Source organism: Leopardus geoffroyi, chromosome A2, assembly GCF_018350155.1.
Source record: "Leopardus geoffroyi isolate Oge1 chromosome A2, O.geoffroyi_Oge1_pat1.0, whole genome shotgun sequence".
NCBI classification, from domain to species: Eukaryota; Metazoa; Chordata; class Mammalia; order Carnivora; family Felidae; genus Leopardus; species Leopardus geoffroyi.
The window spans coordinates 94,467,253-94,484,794 of NC_059331.1; the positions used below are offsets into that span (position 1 = coordinate 94,467,253).

General features: G+C 37.5%; 1 protein-coding gene across 1 annotated transcript in view; it reads left to right on the forward strand.

Annotated features, from left to right (window-relative positions):
• The window catches only part of PTTG1IP2 (PTTG1IP family member 2), a 45,118-nt gene that overhangs the window by 13,423 nt on the left and 14,153 nt on the right, over window positions 1–17,542 (forward strand). The window contains 5 exon segments of the mRNA XM_045497012.1: window positions 3,109–3,202; window positions 4,527–4,595; window positions 8,061–8,079; window positions 8,081–8,112; window positions 10,190–10,256. Of these exon segments, the coding sequence (XP_045352968.1) occupies window positions 3,109–3,202; window positions 4,527–4,595; window positions 8,061–8,079; window positions 8,081–8,112; window positions 10,190–10,203 (228 nt within the window). The 3' untranslated portion in view covers window positions 10,204–10,256.

The following is a 17,542-nucleotide window of genomic DNA, read 5'->3' on the forward strand; positions in this document are numbered from 1 at the left end:
CTACTTTAAAATCTCCCTTTGCACATTAAGGTCATTTAATAATTTTTGTAAGTATAATATTAAATTGTTTGGTTTACACAATGTTAACAAACCACTAAACACTATGTATCCTCCCCTTTCTGCATTTGTTTGCATTTTAATGATATTTTCTTATAAAAATGTCAATTTTCATGTCCATATAAGCTTATTAGAATAGAATTCTACTCTAAAAAGAATACTCTAGTTTTCCAATGGAGCACTGTTCACCATCATTTTAAAGTCTTTTAGCTGACTTCTCAGTTGTCACTCTCTTGAGAGTCTGGTTGGCATGGCTTTGTATTTATGTGGGTCATTTTCATAGCTATAAAAAAAATCCATGTAATTTATCCTAACTTATGCATTACCAATTTAAGGATGTTGAATATATTATGTTCTTCCTCTGGATCGTGTGAAGACTCTTTGAAGATTTTTTAGTTTTAGTTAAGGTATTTGTTAAATCTTTTTGTGGTAAGTTATAGAAGCCCAACTCTAACTAATTTAATAAACAGAAACCCAATTCAAACTGACTTTATTGACTCATAAAATTGAGAAGTCCAGGAGTAGCCTTGGCATCACGCACAGCTAAATCTCCAGGGATTTTATTCCCGTTTCCTCTCTTCTCATCTTTTAGCTCTGCTTCCCTCAAAGTTTTGGCTTCATTTTGTCCTATGGCAAAAGTGGACATTTTCCATATAGCTCGGAAAGAGCCTGGTTCCTAGCAGATCCCTTCCAATGTCTGTATACAACTTCACAGGAGATTCTAATTGGCTTTATTTGGATCTAATGTCCACTCCAGCACTAGTTACTGGGCCAGTGAGATAAGCTACCCTGAATACCACTGCCTGGGTCAGATGACTCCAGTAGTATAGAAGTGGTAGTATAGATGCTGATTGACATCTGCAGAACCACATAGACCTGAGGGAAAATGGCTACAAAAGAGAGAAGATCTAGTTGCCAGGAGGACAAGGATGGTGACACGAGCTGATCAAAACAGTAAAACAAAAACAAAAACAAAAACAACAACAAAAAAACACCAAACCCCCCAAAAACTACTTTAGTCTACTGTACTTCACCCTTTGACTTTTTAAGACCCATATCCACATTTTAAAAAATGCTCCTGGCAAAATAATGCAAATAACCCTCAACTAAAATTGTACTTACCGAAAGTCATTGTCAGTTATTACCCTCCAGATCTTCTGGAATCTCAGAGCTGTGTACATGATGTGCAAATGTTCTACTGAGTTTCCCTGGCCAAGCAGTGAGTTATTGGTCACCAATCTGGCTGCCCTAGGCTTGACCTGTGGACGAGTTCCCTTTTCCATTGTTCTCTGAGCCTCCATCAGAGAGAGGCACAGGAAAGAGTGACTCTTCTGGAGACTGTACTGCTTTAGGAGTTCACCTGATGTGGACTTAGTTCCTGGGGCCTGGTAATCAGCTTAGTACTGAGTAACCACAAGGTCCTGTCTGATAGGGTCAGGTTTTTCTGGCAATTTATCTCCCATAAAGACCTACTGTAAAATGGCATGGATTTGATTACTAGAGACTCTTAGAACTGTTAACCAAGGTTAGAAGTCTGTGGGCTACAACCCGTGAATCTAGGCTTTGACTTTGAAGTCTGTGGGCTACAACCCTTGAATCTAGGCTTTAACTTTGCAGTTCTAGTCTTTAAGCAACAGTCCAAGAGGACAGAACCCATTCAACCTAAGTGGCTCCATTTGACCTTTGGTGTTGGTTAACATGAAAGAATAGCTGGCCTTTGATATATACCTCCTGTTCTCAGGTAGTATCTGAGGGGTGGTTCGTTATGTTGGAGTGAGTCATTGTGGCTGCTGTTTTCAGGATGTTCAACAAGAAGTGATTGGGAGGGGCCTGGGATCAGTCTTGCAGGATTGGTTACCAGCACAGAACCAGACTGATTAGGCTATAATCCAAGCTCCCCCTGTTTACTAGGTGTGTGACCTTATGTAAGTCGTTTGACTGTTCTGTGCCTTACTGTCCTCATTTATAAAGTGGGCATAATTTTTCCTAACTTACAGGGTTATCATAAGGACGAAATGAGTTAATATATATAAAGAGCTTAGATTGGTTCCTGTCACATAGTAGGCCCTATTTACATGACAGCCATTTTTACCGCCCTGTCTTCACTTTTTTCCTCTTCAAGAGTCTATCTAGTCTTATCTCCCACAATGGTTTCCACCTTTGTACCTTCCTTTTGCTTACTTCAACAAGGGACTTAGAATTCACTTTTCCTATTTTCACGTGATTATCTGAACATAAGCAGATAATGAGCAGAAGGGATAATGAGCAGAAGGGAGACGGTCATGAGGCATGGCTGGTTGACAGCCCCACCAAGCCCACATGTAATCCCCAGAGTAAGTGCTATAGACACTTAGGGGAATGGGAGCAAGTATTGGAGGGAGGAGAGAGAGAGAGAGAGAGGGAAGAGAGGAACCAAACAAACCCTATCTACTGAAGTCGTTGTTACTACTTTGTGAAATAATGTCTCAGGTTTAGTTCTCTAAATATAGAGCCTGAGAAAGGGATTCAGATACATGTGATTTCTTGAATGGCTCCTCTTTAGCAAAATTCTATGGAGTAAGGGACTCAGGGCAAGTAAGGAACAAGAGCCAAGAGAAGATGTGGTCTCTGCTAAAGTCTACACTTGGCCTGAATCATGGACAACCCTGAGGCAAAAAATCACGTAACAGAGTTGTCTCTGCCTTGAGACAAGGACGCCCACTGATTGGAACCCCATGTATCTGTCAGTTATTGGCAGAGGCGGATGTAACCTCACAGGCAACAAGGTCCCCATCCACCAAGTACAATTCAAGGAGAAGAGCATTTTGAGCCATTAGCATCCAAAATTCATTGCATCGTCGGTGTGAACGGATGGGCCTGGTAAAGGGGAGATCATCAACAGCGTCTATTTCCAATAATGATAATAATAATAATTAAAAGAATAATGATGGTGATGGTAATTATGATAGCTGTTATTTATGGAATACTAATGGAACTAGTACTGAAAACTTATTGGAATTGTAGTTATTACACTTGGATATTGCTTTTATTTTGTTTTCTTTCCAAATACAGTGTTTTTGGTGCAGTGAAGAAAGGGCTTGCAAAAAAATGTGTTTTCCATATTTTGGGTGTCGATTCATTTCTGTGTATTGGTTAAACTATAGAAGTGAGTTATCCATGTTTGAATTTTTATGTACTTTTTTTTCAGTTAACTTGCAAATACTGTATTTAACTACATTTAGAGGATTATAAATTATTATATTTGCCTTATTAAAAATATAGCAAATCTTTTTATTGGTGTTTCCCTGGATACAGGCTGATACTGGTTGTTTCCAGCCAGTGTTGGTTCAAGCTAGGTCAACATTCATTCTGATTGGTGGGTACCTTGCCATACCAATTATTAAAAACTTTAAATTTCATTTCTAACATACTTTAATGTATGATAATCATTACCCAGTGAAGGGAAGTTTGTATTCTTATGTTGTTTTAGAAACTCCAGGAGTTTCTTATATGGTCTTGGGGTGAGGACATATTGGGCCCAGTACCATTACTATAACTTACATTTCTTCAACTAATATATTCTATACTGTGAATTGCCATTCAGAACAGTGACTCCCTAGGACTTAACAAATTTTAATCATCTTTGTATCTGTAATGTTGTGTTTTGGGTTTGTTATATGGTACTTATCAAAGCAGGGAAATGCACTAGAACCTTTTAAGGACTTTTCAAAAAAGGCCAAATGAAAAGCTTTCCAGGTAAACCCTAACTATGTGAGAAAACCCAAAATAGAATTTACGTTTGTTTCTTAACTGAAGTGAAAAAAACATGAATTTTGCCCTCAAGTCCCTATTTTTTTTTTCTTCAGGTGCTATCAGGTATATTTAAATCATAACTGATTGTAGCAAAGAGCTTATAAACAAGTTATAGTTCATATATTTAGTATCAATGGGAAGTCTAGTTTCTATTTCATGTTCTGCCCTTGTAGTTGCATTTTACAAGTATACACTATGATCATGTGGGGGGGGGGCGGGGAGAGGTGGAATTTATAAATGCTAGAAGTCTGCTTTCTCAGCAAACATTTGTTGTCTCTTTGATAAGGAACTCCTGAACTCAAACAACAAAACTTCCCCTGCTATCTACATGCATCTTTACCAAAACAGCAGCCTAAGGCATCTGCTATTTTCTGTTGAGATGCTGCCTGAAATGAGTTTAGAGACAAAATACAGAAAAAAATGTCAGTGTCCTAATAGTTCACAAATTTGGAGATGAAAGACTTTGAGTGCTAGCTCCTTTAGCAGCTCAGATAATTTTCTAATGTTGGTGATTGTGGTGTTAAAGTAGTTTTATTGGAGTATGTGATATATATCATTTTCAATAACTTGTTAATTTGTATCTAAGAATCAAACTGTATGATACTAGAAAAGATAAAAATATAAGAAATTATTGCTCTTCTGTTAACTTAAAATATATTTCTTTTCATACATTTCAGTTGACATGTTTGGATTCCTGATGCTTCTACTCGTCATAATATTAATTACAGGGCTCATTTGGTATTATTGCACCTATCACTATTACCTTCAGGAATATGTTCATTTTATTTTTAGTAAGAATGCACTTGGGGATAATATCACTGAAGAGAATGCTAAGCTAGTTATCAGGAAATGTTTTACCTTTTTTATGTAATAAAAAATAACATATATATGATAAGAAAAAACACTCAGAAGGTAACAGAAAATTATAAAATGAAAAGGAAAGTTCAACTTTCCCACCCCTTGTCTGCCTCTGACACCTCCCGCACAGAAGCAATCCTTCTAGTATGATTCTAATGTAGTTCTTTTGATTACTTCCTGTATTTGAACAATGTGGTTATGGCTCCTTTTATTAACTTCAGCTGTTAATCTATGGACTCCCCAGCATGAAAGCTGAAAATTTATCTTGCACTATCCTATTTTTCTGATGTTATTTTGTTCTTAGAGGGTATTATCATTTTGTTATTTTTGAATTTTAACTACGGTTTTTCATTATTACCTCTGAAGATTGCTAGCATTTCTTCTGTTGGTTATCATTTCAACTTGATTGACTTCATTACTTTGAGTTCTAGTTAGTGCTCTATTTCTATATCCATCAATTCTTCCCCTGGTATTTAAATAAGAAAATGTGGAACCCTGTACTTCTATGTATCTTCTCCTCCATCTCCTAAACTCTATAAGCTTTCTCACTCATTTGACCTTATCAAGTATATAATATTTACTTCTGTAATTTATCTTTATATTTTGAAATGTATATTCTATAGTTTGAATATAAAAATTTAAGAATAATACAAATAATAAAACATATCAGGATTGTATGAATATAGTTTAGTAAAGACCAAAGTGGAAATAGGAAATGTGATTCTATGTCACTAACCTGTATTACTTGAAAGAGAATTATCTAGTGTCTAGATCAAATAGATTATCTTCCTTACTCTCCATTTCTAAAAAATCATGCTATATTTCATATTGTTTCATGTTTACAATGTGACTTTCTTATATAGCTTCTGCATTTTCTAGGATTTTTAATTACCTTCATTATTTCCTGTCAAGGACAGACATGCATATTTATTCCCATCATTGTGATCATTCATCTTAGTATTTGGAAAATTATTCTCCTTTTTTATCTTAAAATTTTTTTGTAGTCTTTATTTATTTTTGAGAGACACAGAGACCAAGTGTGAGCAGAGGGAGGAACAGAGGGAGAGGGAGACACAGAATCCAAAGCAGGCTTCAGGCTCTGAGCTGTCAGCACAGAGACTGACGCAGAGCTCGAACTCATGAACCACCATTTCATGACCTAAGCTGAAGTCAGATGCTCTACTGACTGCGCTACTCAGGTGCCCCTCCTTTTTAATTTATAGACACTCTTCTAAAAGTCTTCTGAGTTCTTGTTCTAATTATAAACATTAGTTTCTTTTTACTGCTCTACTGAGTTGAAAGAATTTTTTAGATCCTGTATCTTCCTCTTTTTAAGATTCTTTTTTTCCCTTTTACCGGAGTATATCCTCAAGCAACTTTTTCAAAAGGAGGTATAGAAAGGTAAACAGAAGGTATAGAAAGTGTTTCCATAGTCTATACATGCCAAAAATTTTTTCCTCATTCTCCATTAGCCTGGCATGCTATTATTTTCTTTCCTTGTAGTGTACACCTTTTCCAAGAAGGACCCATAGACAAGATAGAAAGGCCCATAAACAAGGTAGGTGCAGAGTAATAGGTTCATCTGTAAGGAAAACATGCTCATAAAAAGATAAGGGTTAGCCAAATGTTTTGTTTGCTTACCTGAGGCCTCTACTTTGTCTAGGGCTTCATATATTTTGACTTTGAGGCTTTATGTCTTTTCCTTATTAAGAAACAGGAATAAAAGATAAGATGGAAGATGGGGCGCGTGGGTGGCTCAGTGGTTAAGCATCCAACTCTTGGTTTCCACTGAGGTCATAATCTCACGGTTCATGAGTTTGAGCCCCACGTTGGGCTCTGCGCTGGCAGTGTGGAGCCTGCTTGGGATTCTCTCTCTCCTTCTGTGTGTCTGTGTGCCCCCCCCCACCCCCAGTGCTGTATCCCTCTCTCTCCTCTCTCTCTCAAAAAATTAAATAAACTTAACAAAAGATGGAAGATGATTTCTTATTTTTTTACCCCTGGGGCAAAAACATATCCAGAAGGAATAACCAATAGGGTATATTACATGTGTGCTTAAGAGTCTGTGGCAAATATATTGTTCTTTTCCTTTTTATATTTTCTCCCAGGATCCTGGGGTCTTAAAAGTGTTATCACTTTTTTTGTATAGCGCTGAGTAAAGTGGCAAATTATTCCCACCAGAGAGTAGGGACCTGAGCCAATATATATCACTGAGGCTTCTTTTGTATACAGTTTAAAAAGAAAACTTAGAAGCCTCTCTGCAAATATGGTTCAACAATTATAGTCAGTTCTGGTTAGCTCTGCTATTCACTCACCATTGCTTCTTTTTCAGTTTCTTTTAGAGATCTCCTAGACCTTGTTAATTCAATGAACACTGTATTCTGTTAGAGGAATTTGTCTTATTAAGGACTTATTGCACTTCATAATCCAAAGATCCTGGTTGCATTCCAGAAACATCCATCTTTCATTTAAAAAATACCTTTGAATGACTAATGGAGCGTTAAAATATTGATTACTCTATTTGATCTAATATTCTTGTTATTCAGCAGATATGATTTAAAAGTTAAAGCACTTTTAAAAGTTCCAAATGTTGGAGAATATAAACGTTTAACTACTAATGTACTCAGTGCCTCCTTGACTCTCATTTATTTCAGCAAATATTTATTGAGTATCTATTATGCTCTAGGCAGTGTTGTTGTCACTTACTAGGAAAGATTAAACCCTCACTTTCGTGGAGCTTATATCCTACTAAGGGGACACAGACAAGTAAGCAAGCAATTGTTAATTCTGCTGCTAACTTATTGATATTTTCATTGATATTTCACGTATTTTAATTGTGTTGTTCTTAATCAAACACTAAAATTCTCCTGGTGGATAAATAAAGAGAGCATTTAAGTTAATAAAGCAATGGTAATAAAAAATTGTGTTGAGTGCAGTCTAATGAAATGAAATACAGTCGACCCTTAAACAACACAGGTTTGAACTATGTGAGTCCACTTATGTGAAGATTTTTTTCAATCAGTACAGTGTAGTACTATAAGTGTATCTTCTCTTCCTTATGATTTTCTCAATTACATTTTTTTAGCTGACTTTATTGTTAGAATCCAGTGTATAATACATATAACATAAAAAATTTGTGTTAATCCACTGTTTATGTTGTCGGTATGGCTTCTTATCAATAGTCATCTATTAGTAGTTAAGTTTTGGGGGAGTCAAAAGTTATACATGAATTTTCAATCATGCAGTTAGCACCCCAAACCTGCACGTTGTTCAAAGGTCCACTGTAATTTCAATTATAACCTTAACTATTCTGAGCATAAACCTAATTAATTCTAAGTTAATCGTTTTGAACAGAGCTCCGGTCTGCATTGCTGGAAGTTTATATTCACCATGGGACTATAGCTGCTGGCAAGTGTTTTCATTTATCTGATGGGATGTCCCACACTCTCACGGTAACCCAAAGTTAGGAGTCTTGCCCTTACTTATTCCAGGCATCAAAATTAAAGTATGAGTGCAAAACATGGCAGCAGATTTCTTTGTTCTAATTTCTAAGACACATTTTTATAACCTCAACAGTTCATCTAAGATGGCTAAAACCACAATGTTGCTAGAGAGAGGTCAAAATTTCCAACCCATATTGGGTATTTATAGCTTTCTCAATTACCCCGTCTCCCACTCCACAAAAGCAGCTCAACAGCAGATGACTTTTGCCTTGAGGAATCCTTGGAAGCACTCCCTACATTAATTTACTTCATCTCACCTAGTTGACTGACCCTCTATCCACTCTTCTCAGCTTGATTCTTTAAACTTTCCCTTACTTAACAGAACTCCTGTCTTGACCGCCATCAACTCATCATGCATAGCTCCTTGGCAGGTCCTCCTACTCTCCTGCTACCCAGGCCTGGGTCCTAGAACCCCAACTGAAATCAGAACTGTACACTTCGCACCCCTTTTCACCTGGGTAGTAGGACTATAAAAATTTTTAGATCAGAATATGACTAAAGAAACAGTCCTACAAAGTGCTTTATAATTACCATTACAAATAACTTGGGTAAGAGCCATCCAGGTTAGTGTGCTGTTTTGGCCCTCCACGACTTAATACTAAATCTGAACCAGAAGCAAGGTAAACCTTGTAAGGGTAAGGAGGAAATGTCAAGCACATTCATACTCCATTGCCAATTTTTGGAGCTTCTTATGTTGAAATTGTGTTGGTGGTAACAGGATTGTAAGCTGTTCCAAAAAGCCATTTGAGTTGGGGAGCTGGAGTGCAGGGTGATTGCTGCTTCCTGGGATTGAAATCAAACCAGAGGACTGCAGAGAATAGTTCTGTGTTTCATTTTTTTCTCTCCCTCCATTTAAAACTTCACAGCAAACTGGGCTAGGAGAAATGCTCTGAAAAGAGCACAAGGTTGGGAATTTATTTGTTTTGGTAGAAACAGTTATCTGTTCACAGATTGAGAACAATTAGTTACACTAGATTCATTGTAGGAAATACAATGTAATCAAATTCACAAGACAGGATTATTTTTCACCCAAGTGAATAATCTGCAAACCCAGGGGGAATGCCTGCATTAAAGGGATTGAGTAAAGGAGACAGGATTCATCAAAAGGAATTGAAGATGGAAAAATGGGAGACAGTGGTGTTATAGAGATCAAAAAAGGAGGGTCTGAATATGGAGGGAGAGAAATTCATGGTTGTCTTTTGGATTTACAAATTGGGAGGTTACTGGTAACCAATCTATTTGCATGTGGTAGTCTTAGGAGCATTTATGAGACATAGAATAAACAGACTTCTGATTTATGGAGTAGGAAAGTAAGGAATCTGTAAAAAAATATATATATACACTCTCTGTTATTTGACCATGATGCTCCTCAACCACAGTTATATTCCAGGAGTGGTGGTAATATCACCCCTCTTGGTCCTTGTTTCTATACTTCTCTAGAAAGTGAATTCAGAAGATGATTTGCTGAGGTTATGGATTCATTAAACATCCACAGGTTTTCTGTCACTGGAGACAACTAGTCTTGTGGTCATCACCTAATATTTGACCTTTTCCTCTGTTAAATTCATACCGAAGTTGGTAAATGCCTTAAGACTCTGTGAGCCCTAAATGTTAAAATCACAGTAATATTAAGATCTTATAGTAGGAATCATATTATTATCTATAAATATTTTGTGTTTAGCATTTTTTTAAATGTTTTTATTTATTTTTGAGACAGAGAGAGACAGAGCATGAACGGGGGAGGGTCAGAGAGAGAGGGAGACACAGAATCGGAAGCAGGCTCCAGGCTCTGAGCCATCAGCCCAGAGCCCGACGCGGGGCTCGAACTCACGGACCGCGAGATCGTGACCTGGCTGAAGTCGGACGCTTAACCGACTGCGCCACCCAGGCGCCCCTGTGTTTAGCATTTTATAAGTTAGGTAAGTCATCCCTGACTTTTTAGAAAGACTTTGAAAAGGTAAATTGATTTTCTTTTTTCATAGAATATGGTGAATAGATAACTGAAAAAGACAGATCTTCCAGAGAGAGAAAGGGGGAGTTTCTTCAATGGTAAGGTTCCAAATTATATTGTATGCATTGTCTGCATGGCCTTTCCTTCCTCCTATTAAGTAACTTCTAAGAAATGTAACCAGAGTTATTAAGAAGTAGGTGGAAACCAAATCTGTAAAATGTAAATGATTTCCAGTGCCTGAAAACATGTAATATAAGGCAGCAGATAAAGGAGATATGATAGCTCCTCATTCAGGCTGACTTAGTTGAAATCTGGGTTTTGTTTACTAAGTATGTCATATTGGACAACTAACTTAATCTGTCTGTGCCTTAGTTTACTCATTTGCTAATATTATTTAATCATAGTGACAAATCATTGGGTAGCTCTGAGGACAAAATGAGATTTTACACATAAAATTTTTAGAATTTTCCTCAATGCTGTTACTACCAATGTTACTAGCATAGTCACAGAATCATAGCCCTTACATCTCAGCATACGAAGGTCATTATGCCCAAACCCTCCTCCAGTGCTAGGACCCTCTTATCAACATCTCTATCTTGCTGGATGATGAACAGCTAGGGACTGTCACTTAGATGAAAGGAGTTACTAATTTGGCTTTGTGTGTGTGTGTGTACTGCTTGCAAAGTAATTCATGAATTTACAAACAATTTCCTCTTGATTTTCTTTCAGTTTGGTTTTCCCTTCCTCTCACTTCCCCTCCCCAGTCTTTCTTCCTTCTTTCTTTCTCTTTTTCTTCCTTCTTTCCTTCCTTCCCTCCTTCCTTCCTTCCTTCCTTCCTTCCTTCCTTCCTTCCTTCCTTCCTTCTTTCCTTCCTTCCAGAAGCAGACTCACCAAAGAGGAACTTGATGATATTAAGATTGTTTAAAAATAGTTTGTGTTGGGGCGCCTGGGTGGCTCAGTCGGTTAGGCGGCCAACTTCAGCTCAGGTCATGATCTCACGGTCCGTGAGTTCGAGCCCTGCGTCGGGCTCTGTGCTGACAGCTCAGAGCCTGGAGCCTGTTTCGGATTCTGTGTCTCCCTCTCTCTGACCCTCCCCCGTTCATGCTCTGTCTCTCTCTGTCTCAAAAATAAACGTTAAAAAAATTTTTTTAAATAAAAATATTTTGTGTCTTCTTATGCTGCCCTGTTGTCCAACTTTTGTACCAGAGCATTTCATTTTGAATCAAAATGCCAGTGCAGGGGCAAAATTATTGCAGAAGAGCTTTCATTATACAGTTGTCGCTTTAATGATTATATAAAGACTTTTAAATGCATAATGTAAAAGACACAATTTTTAATGCTTTTTGGTTAGATATTCTGTTAAAAATAAAACAGTGAAACATTTAAACACTTAGGCCTGATATTCCAGTCCAAAACTGCCTTCTATATGGCAGCATTAGACAGTATGTTAGACATTAAAACAGACTAGCACAAATTATAGAACTATTTACAGATTCTTTTTCATATCTTGTTAGCAAATTTAAAGAAAAGATGGTGAGCTCTATTGAGGGAAAAGGAATTGACCAGCCTTGGTAGGACACAGAACTATGAGGAGAGAGACATAAAGAGCAAGAAAGACTGGGACTGGGGGAGCTTTCGTCTGGGTGATGAGAAGTGGGTGAGAAAGCCTTTGAAGAAAGCAACTGTCTTAAATGGGTTCCCTGTTGAATAGGCTTTGAGGCAAAGATTGGCCTGCAGAGATTTATTGGGGGAATGCTTGTAGGAACAACACTTGTAAGATAGAGAGAAGCCGACTTGGGCAGGGGGAATAGTTGAGCTCTGGAACCTGGATGGCCTCCCTAATTGAGGCAAAGGAGCCCAAACCCCTATATCAACCATCATTAGATGTGGGATGCTCTCCAAAAACAGGCTTTTTAAAAAAGTTTATTTATTAATTTTGAGAGAGAGAAAGAGAGAACGAACGTGCCTGGCAGCTGGAAGAATGAGTGCCTTGATCCTGAAAGGGAAGTCAGGCAGTGCACCCTACCATCTACCACAGCAGCTGTCATTGATTCGGGAGAGTACTAAGAATAGTGATGCTGGGAAGATAGAACTGTGAAATGTTCAGCTGCTCCTTAAAATCCTCCTTCATCACTTTAGTACTTTCTTTATAATTTAAGTAAGTACTTAAATTTCTTTAAATTCTATCTTTCCATTGTTATTGAATTGATGGTGATGGTGATGATGATGATGATGATGATGATTTGACCCAGTGCACAGACTGAGTCAATGTGACCAACTGTATTTTCAGGTTAAATAAATTTTGGAATGAAATTATGTTGTGACAGTGAAATGGAAAGATATATAAATTGATAATAGTAGGTTTATTAGAATAAGAAGGTAATTGAAAAACGGGATATCTTGGGGAAGTAGAAATAAGCATATCTAAAGGGACAGAGAGTGATGGACTAGACTGTGGCCAGAGAGTAAAATTTTCTTCTAGAAGACTAAGAGAAGGAACAGTTCAGATCACAGAATGGCAAACATTTTCTATAAAGGGCCAGATAGTAAATGCTTTAGGCTTTCGAGGCCTTATCGTCTACTCAGCTTTGTGGTCATTGTGAAAAATCAGCCATAGACAATACATAAGTGAATGTACATAACTGTGTTTCAATAATATCTTATTTACAAAAACATGCAGAGGGCCAGATTTGGTCTGAGCCATAGTTTGTGGAACTCTGATTTAGATGGCAAAAAAGACCACTGAAGGGCTAACCAGTGTTTGCCTAAGTTGTTACACTGCTTTGTGATAATTTTTTTAAAGATACCAAATAGGCAAAAGAATATACAAAGAGAAAGCTAGAATAAAGTAGCTGTATGTAACATTAATCCTATCACTTTTGTCACATGGTTGATCATGTATGCACAGCCTTTCACTTCATGATTCACTAGGTTTTTCATGCTTCACATTTATATGCTTACTTCAGAAATAATCAGTTTTTTTAAATAGAAGCAATGATTAATCCAACCAACATGTGCCACCCTGATAAATCTGAATGGGTTTTGACAAACACATCATAAGAAGTAGCTAATCTCGTGGTAAGAAATGTGGCAGCAACCCAAAGGAAGGGATTCAACTTCTGGAATATTCATGTGACAGGGAATGGGGTCTTTCCACTTAATTTGTGTGACTTTTGACAAATCTTTTACCCTCTTATACTTTATTTTGCAGCTATCCAGTAAAAACACATTTGATAGTTTTCCAGAGTTTTGATATCTACATGTTCAATCCCTTTCTGGAATAAGGCAGTGTTTTTTCACATCTAAGTTGCTGCCTGGCCAAGTCCGCAAACAAGGACGTTAGTAAGAAAAGCCTTTGTTGGACTGTAGGTGAGAGGAGAGGATCCTAACAATTGTTATGATTGTACGGCCAGTAGGGATTTGCTTCAGAATTTCATTCACTCTTGTAATTTGGGTGCCCAAGTAATTACAAAGGGAGAATCAAGAGAAGTCTTCATGTCTCTTAGCTGTCTTTTAGGCATACCAGGGCCTAGTGAGCAAATTGTGACTGATAATCAAGGAGAAAGATGTAACCTGTGTTTCCTTCTGGTGGGGGAGAGGGACAGTTAAAAGGCTGAGGGTGAGTGGCAGAATGACAATAGCTTTGTTAACCTGACTCTGTAGATCAGATGATCATTGCCTGAAATGCCAGCGTCTGGTTGGCTGTAAGAAAATGCCTTTTTCTCCTTTCACTCACCAGTTTTTCTCCCTCCATTTAAATGGTAATTACACATTTACAATGCATTTCAAGTGTGTCTAGTTTTACTCAGAATCCTCCAGGAGCTCTAGAAACTAGTACTTTTATAATGGAGGGATATTCTTTTGGAGTTATTTCTTTGCTAAGGAAGACTGTTTTTATTACTTTTCAACGTTCACTTGCACTTTTTTTCTCCTCAAAACTGATAGGACTTTCCCAATCAAATAGTGAGCACTGGCAAAATTGAATAATGATATTCAAGTCATGTAACATTAAATAATATCTATATTTTAAGTATCTTTTAATTATGTTAGTAGTTACTGCATACACATTAATTTGGTATTATTATTTTCTCAAAAATAAGTCAGGCAAATGCTAGTAAAATCTCCATCCCTTAATTTGTTTTTTCAAAATTATATTTCTGTATTCCTTTAAAATCTAATGGCTAATTCTTTTTTTTTAAGTTTATTTATTTATTTTGAAGGAGACAGAGACAGCATGAGTGGGGGAGGGGCAGAGAGACAGGGACAGAGAGAATCCCAACCAAGCTCTGCACTGTCAGCAGAGTCTGATGCGGGGCTTGAACCCATGAAACTGTGAGATCATGACCTGAGCTGAAACTGAAAGTTGGACACTTAACCTACTGAGCCACCCAGGCGCCCATCTAATGGCTAATTCTAATCCTGTACTTTTCCTTTGCTCTCTCTTCTCTCTGTGCATTTAGTTCAGATTAATTTTGGTATTTATATCAGTAGCTACTTGTTTCTTTAGATGTAGTATTTTATCTTGACCTTTGAAGTAGCTGGAAAGCAACAAAAGTACCAGGCAAAACATAATGATCTGGTGAAACTAATAATGACACATACTAAATATAGATCCTTCAATATATTCCTGACCTCGTGTTATTTATATGAACAGTCATTTTATATCAATAACTTTTATCTTATATCGCAATCATTTCAATGTAAAACTCCATCAAATCCTTGGAGGTACAGCATTTTTTTTGCCAAGTTATTTATAATAAGTAGGATTTTGTAGTCAATATATAAAGACAAAAATTGACAAAATATAAGTCAGGAATGTTTTTTGTCTATAAGTGTATACAGTGATGGTTCTATCAAAAGGATGTCTCAATGAAGTAGAACCATATAAATTAAACCTTGTGACAAGTAAAATATGATAGTAATAACAATAATAATAAAGGCAATAGTATTTTTTTCTCAAGGGACTCCTCCTAAAATATGACAAGCGCCTTTTTTTTTTGAGGAGGTGGACAGGGGAGTCATGGAACCATTTTTAAAAGTTGCATCTGGGGGTACCTGGGTGGCTCAGTTGGTCAAGCATCTGACTTTGGCTCAGGTCATGATCTCACGGTTCATGGGTTCCAGTCTTATGTCGGGTTCTGTGCTGACAGCTCAGAGCCTGGAGCCTGCTTGGGATTATATGTCTCCCTCTCTCTCTCTCTCTCTGCCCCTCCCCTGCTTGTTCTCTGTCTCTCTCTCTCCCAAAAATAAATAAACATTAAAAATAAATAAAAAAAAATAGTTGTATCTGGAATTCGTTAACTGTGAGATCTAAGGTAAATAGCTTAACATCTCTGAGCTTTGATTTCCTTATGCATATAGGAATAATAATAACCATGTATGAAGGTACATAATAACCATAACATAGGAAAAGCTCCTGAAATATAATATATAATCAATAAATGGTAGCTCCCGATCAAGAGAAGGAGCCAAACAAAATACCACCATGAAGTAGAAAGAGTACAGTCCCTAAACCAGCAAGTTCCTGGGTTCTACTCTCTGCCCATCACTTGTTAGCTATTTAATACTTAGCAAATTATTTAAATACTAAGTCTTCCTATATAAAAGGGAAATGATAACACTTTAAAAGTTGTATGAGAAGTAACTTAAATACTGTATGTAAAGCACTTTTTATAGTACCTGGCACATAGTAGGTACTCAATAAATGGTTCTATTATTGCATGTAATGGACCTATTATGTCGGTATAGTTCCGTAGGCACTTGGAAATATATAAAGGAACCTTACAGGTAACTTAAAACACTTTAAAAATTTTTAAGGAATATAAGACCTTGAGATGAGTATAAATTTCCATAGTATAGAATATATTAGGCTCCATCCCATAGGTGCCTGAGAGTTGAGTTAAAGTCTAGAGAACCTGTGTTTGCAGGATCAAGTAGTACTAAACGGTGGCCATTGTGGCAGCTCAGCTGAGTTTGGGGATGGACAGCATATCTACAGGCAGAGATCGGAGTTGTTAGGGGAGAGAATTTTTGGAGGAGAAAGCAGAATGAGCAATGAAACCCATGAAGGTGAAAAAGCACAGATTATATGTGAGTAAAATAGTAAATCCTGCAATTTATTTAAAGTATAAGGAACAGGGAAGGTGTAGGATTAATAGCTGACCCTTATTGGGCACTTACCGTGTACCTGGCATTGTTCTAAGAGATTTACATGTGTTAATTCATTGAATCTTCACAGCAAGCCCATAAGAGATCTTAGTATTAGCACCACCTTATCTATAAAAGATAAGGAAATGGAACCCTATGTTGCCTTTATGGGAAATAGAGAATGATACCACTTCCTCTGAAACTGTAGTGGTCCTGGGCTGAGAGACAGCTTGGTGAGCAGTGTATTCTATTCCTGTTCACCCTTCATCCCTCAGCCAGATGCCTCCCCTGGGACTCTTCAGCCTGCACTGGTGTGTGCAGTAGTCCTGCATAATATCACAAAGCTGGGCAATCTGGCTCCAGAGTCTGAACTTTAAATCACAACACTTCGTTGAGAAAGGCACCTCATCTTTATCTGAAATCCACACGTAGGAATTTGCGCTGTATTTTAAAGGTAGTAGGAGACATTCACTTTACTTTGAAAGAATGTAGAGGCACTTTGTAGTGGAGGTGGGGAATAACAATCAAATTTGTAAGGAAACATACCTTGATGGTATTAGTAGAGGAACGGGGAGATGGGATGGATGGATGGCTTAGAGAGAAGAGATTCAGGCAAGACTACCAGATACCAGAAAAGTGCCAGGCATTAAAGCGGGCACAGATGAAAGCTTAAACAAGGATGGTGGAAATTTGGAGGAGGGGATAGATTTGAATGGCATTTCAGATTAGAATTCACAAGTCCTAGTCATTATTTAGAAGTAGAGAGTGAGAAAGAGGACTTGAAGGAGACTCCAAGGTTTCCAGCTTGGATGATTGGAAGATAATGATGCTATTAATATAAAGAGGGGAAACAGGAGGAAGGACAAGCAAGTTTTGGTGAGAAGGATGAAGTTTTCATGTGGAATTTGTGATAGTCGCAAGACATTCATGTAGGAACTCCAATCAAGGGTTGGGAGCATGGGGCGAGGGGGGTGGGTGGAGCATGCGTGGCTGGCTCAGTCAGAGGACCATGAGACTCTTGTTCTCAGGGTCATGAGTTCAAGCTCCACATTGGATGTAGAGATTACTTAAGTAAATAAAACTAAAAAAAAAAAAAAGAGTTTGGAGCATGGGTCTGAGTGTGGGAAATTTGAGCTAGAGAACTAAATGAGGATGAAGCCATGGGTGTGGGTGAGAGTCACTGTGGAGTGTGAGAAAAGAAGGGAAAGGATGGATCCTCCAGGATGGCCTTGATCTA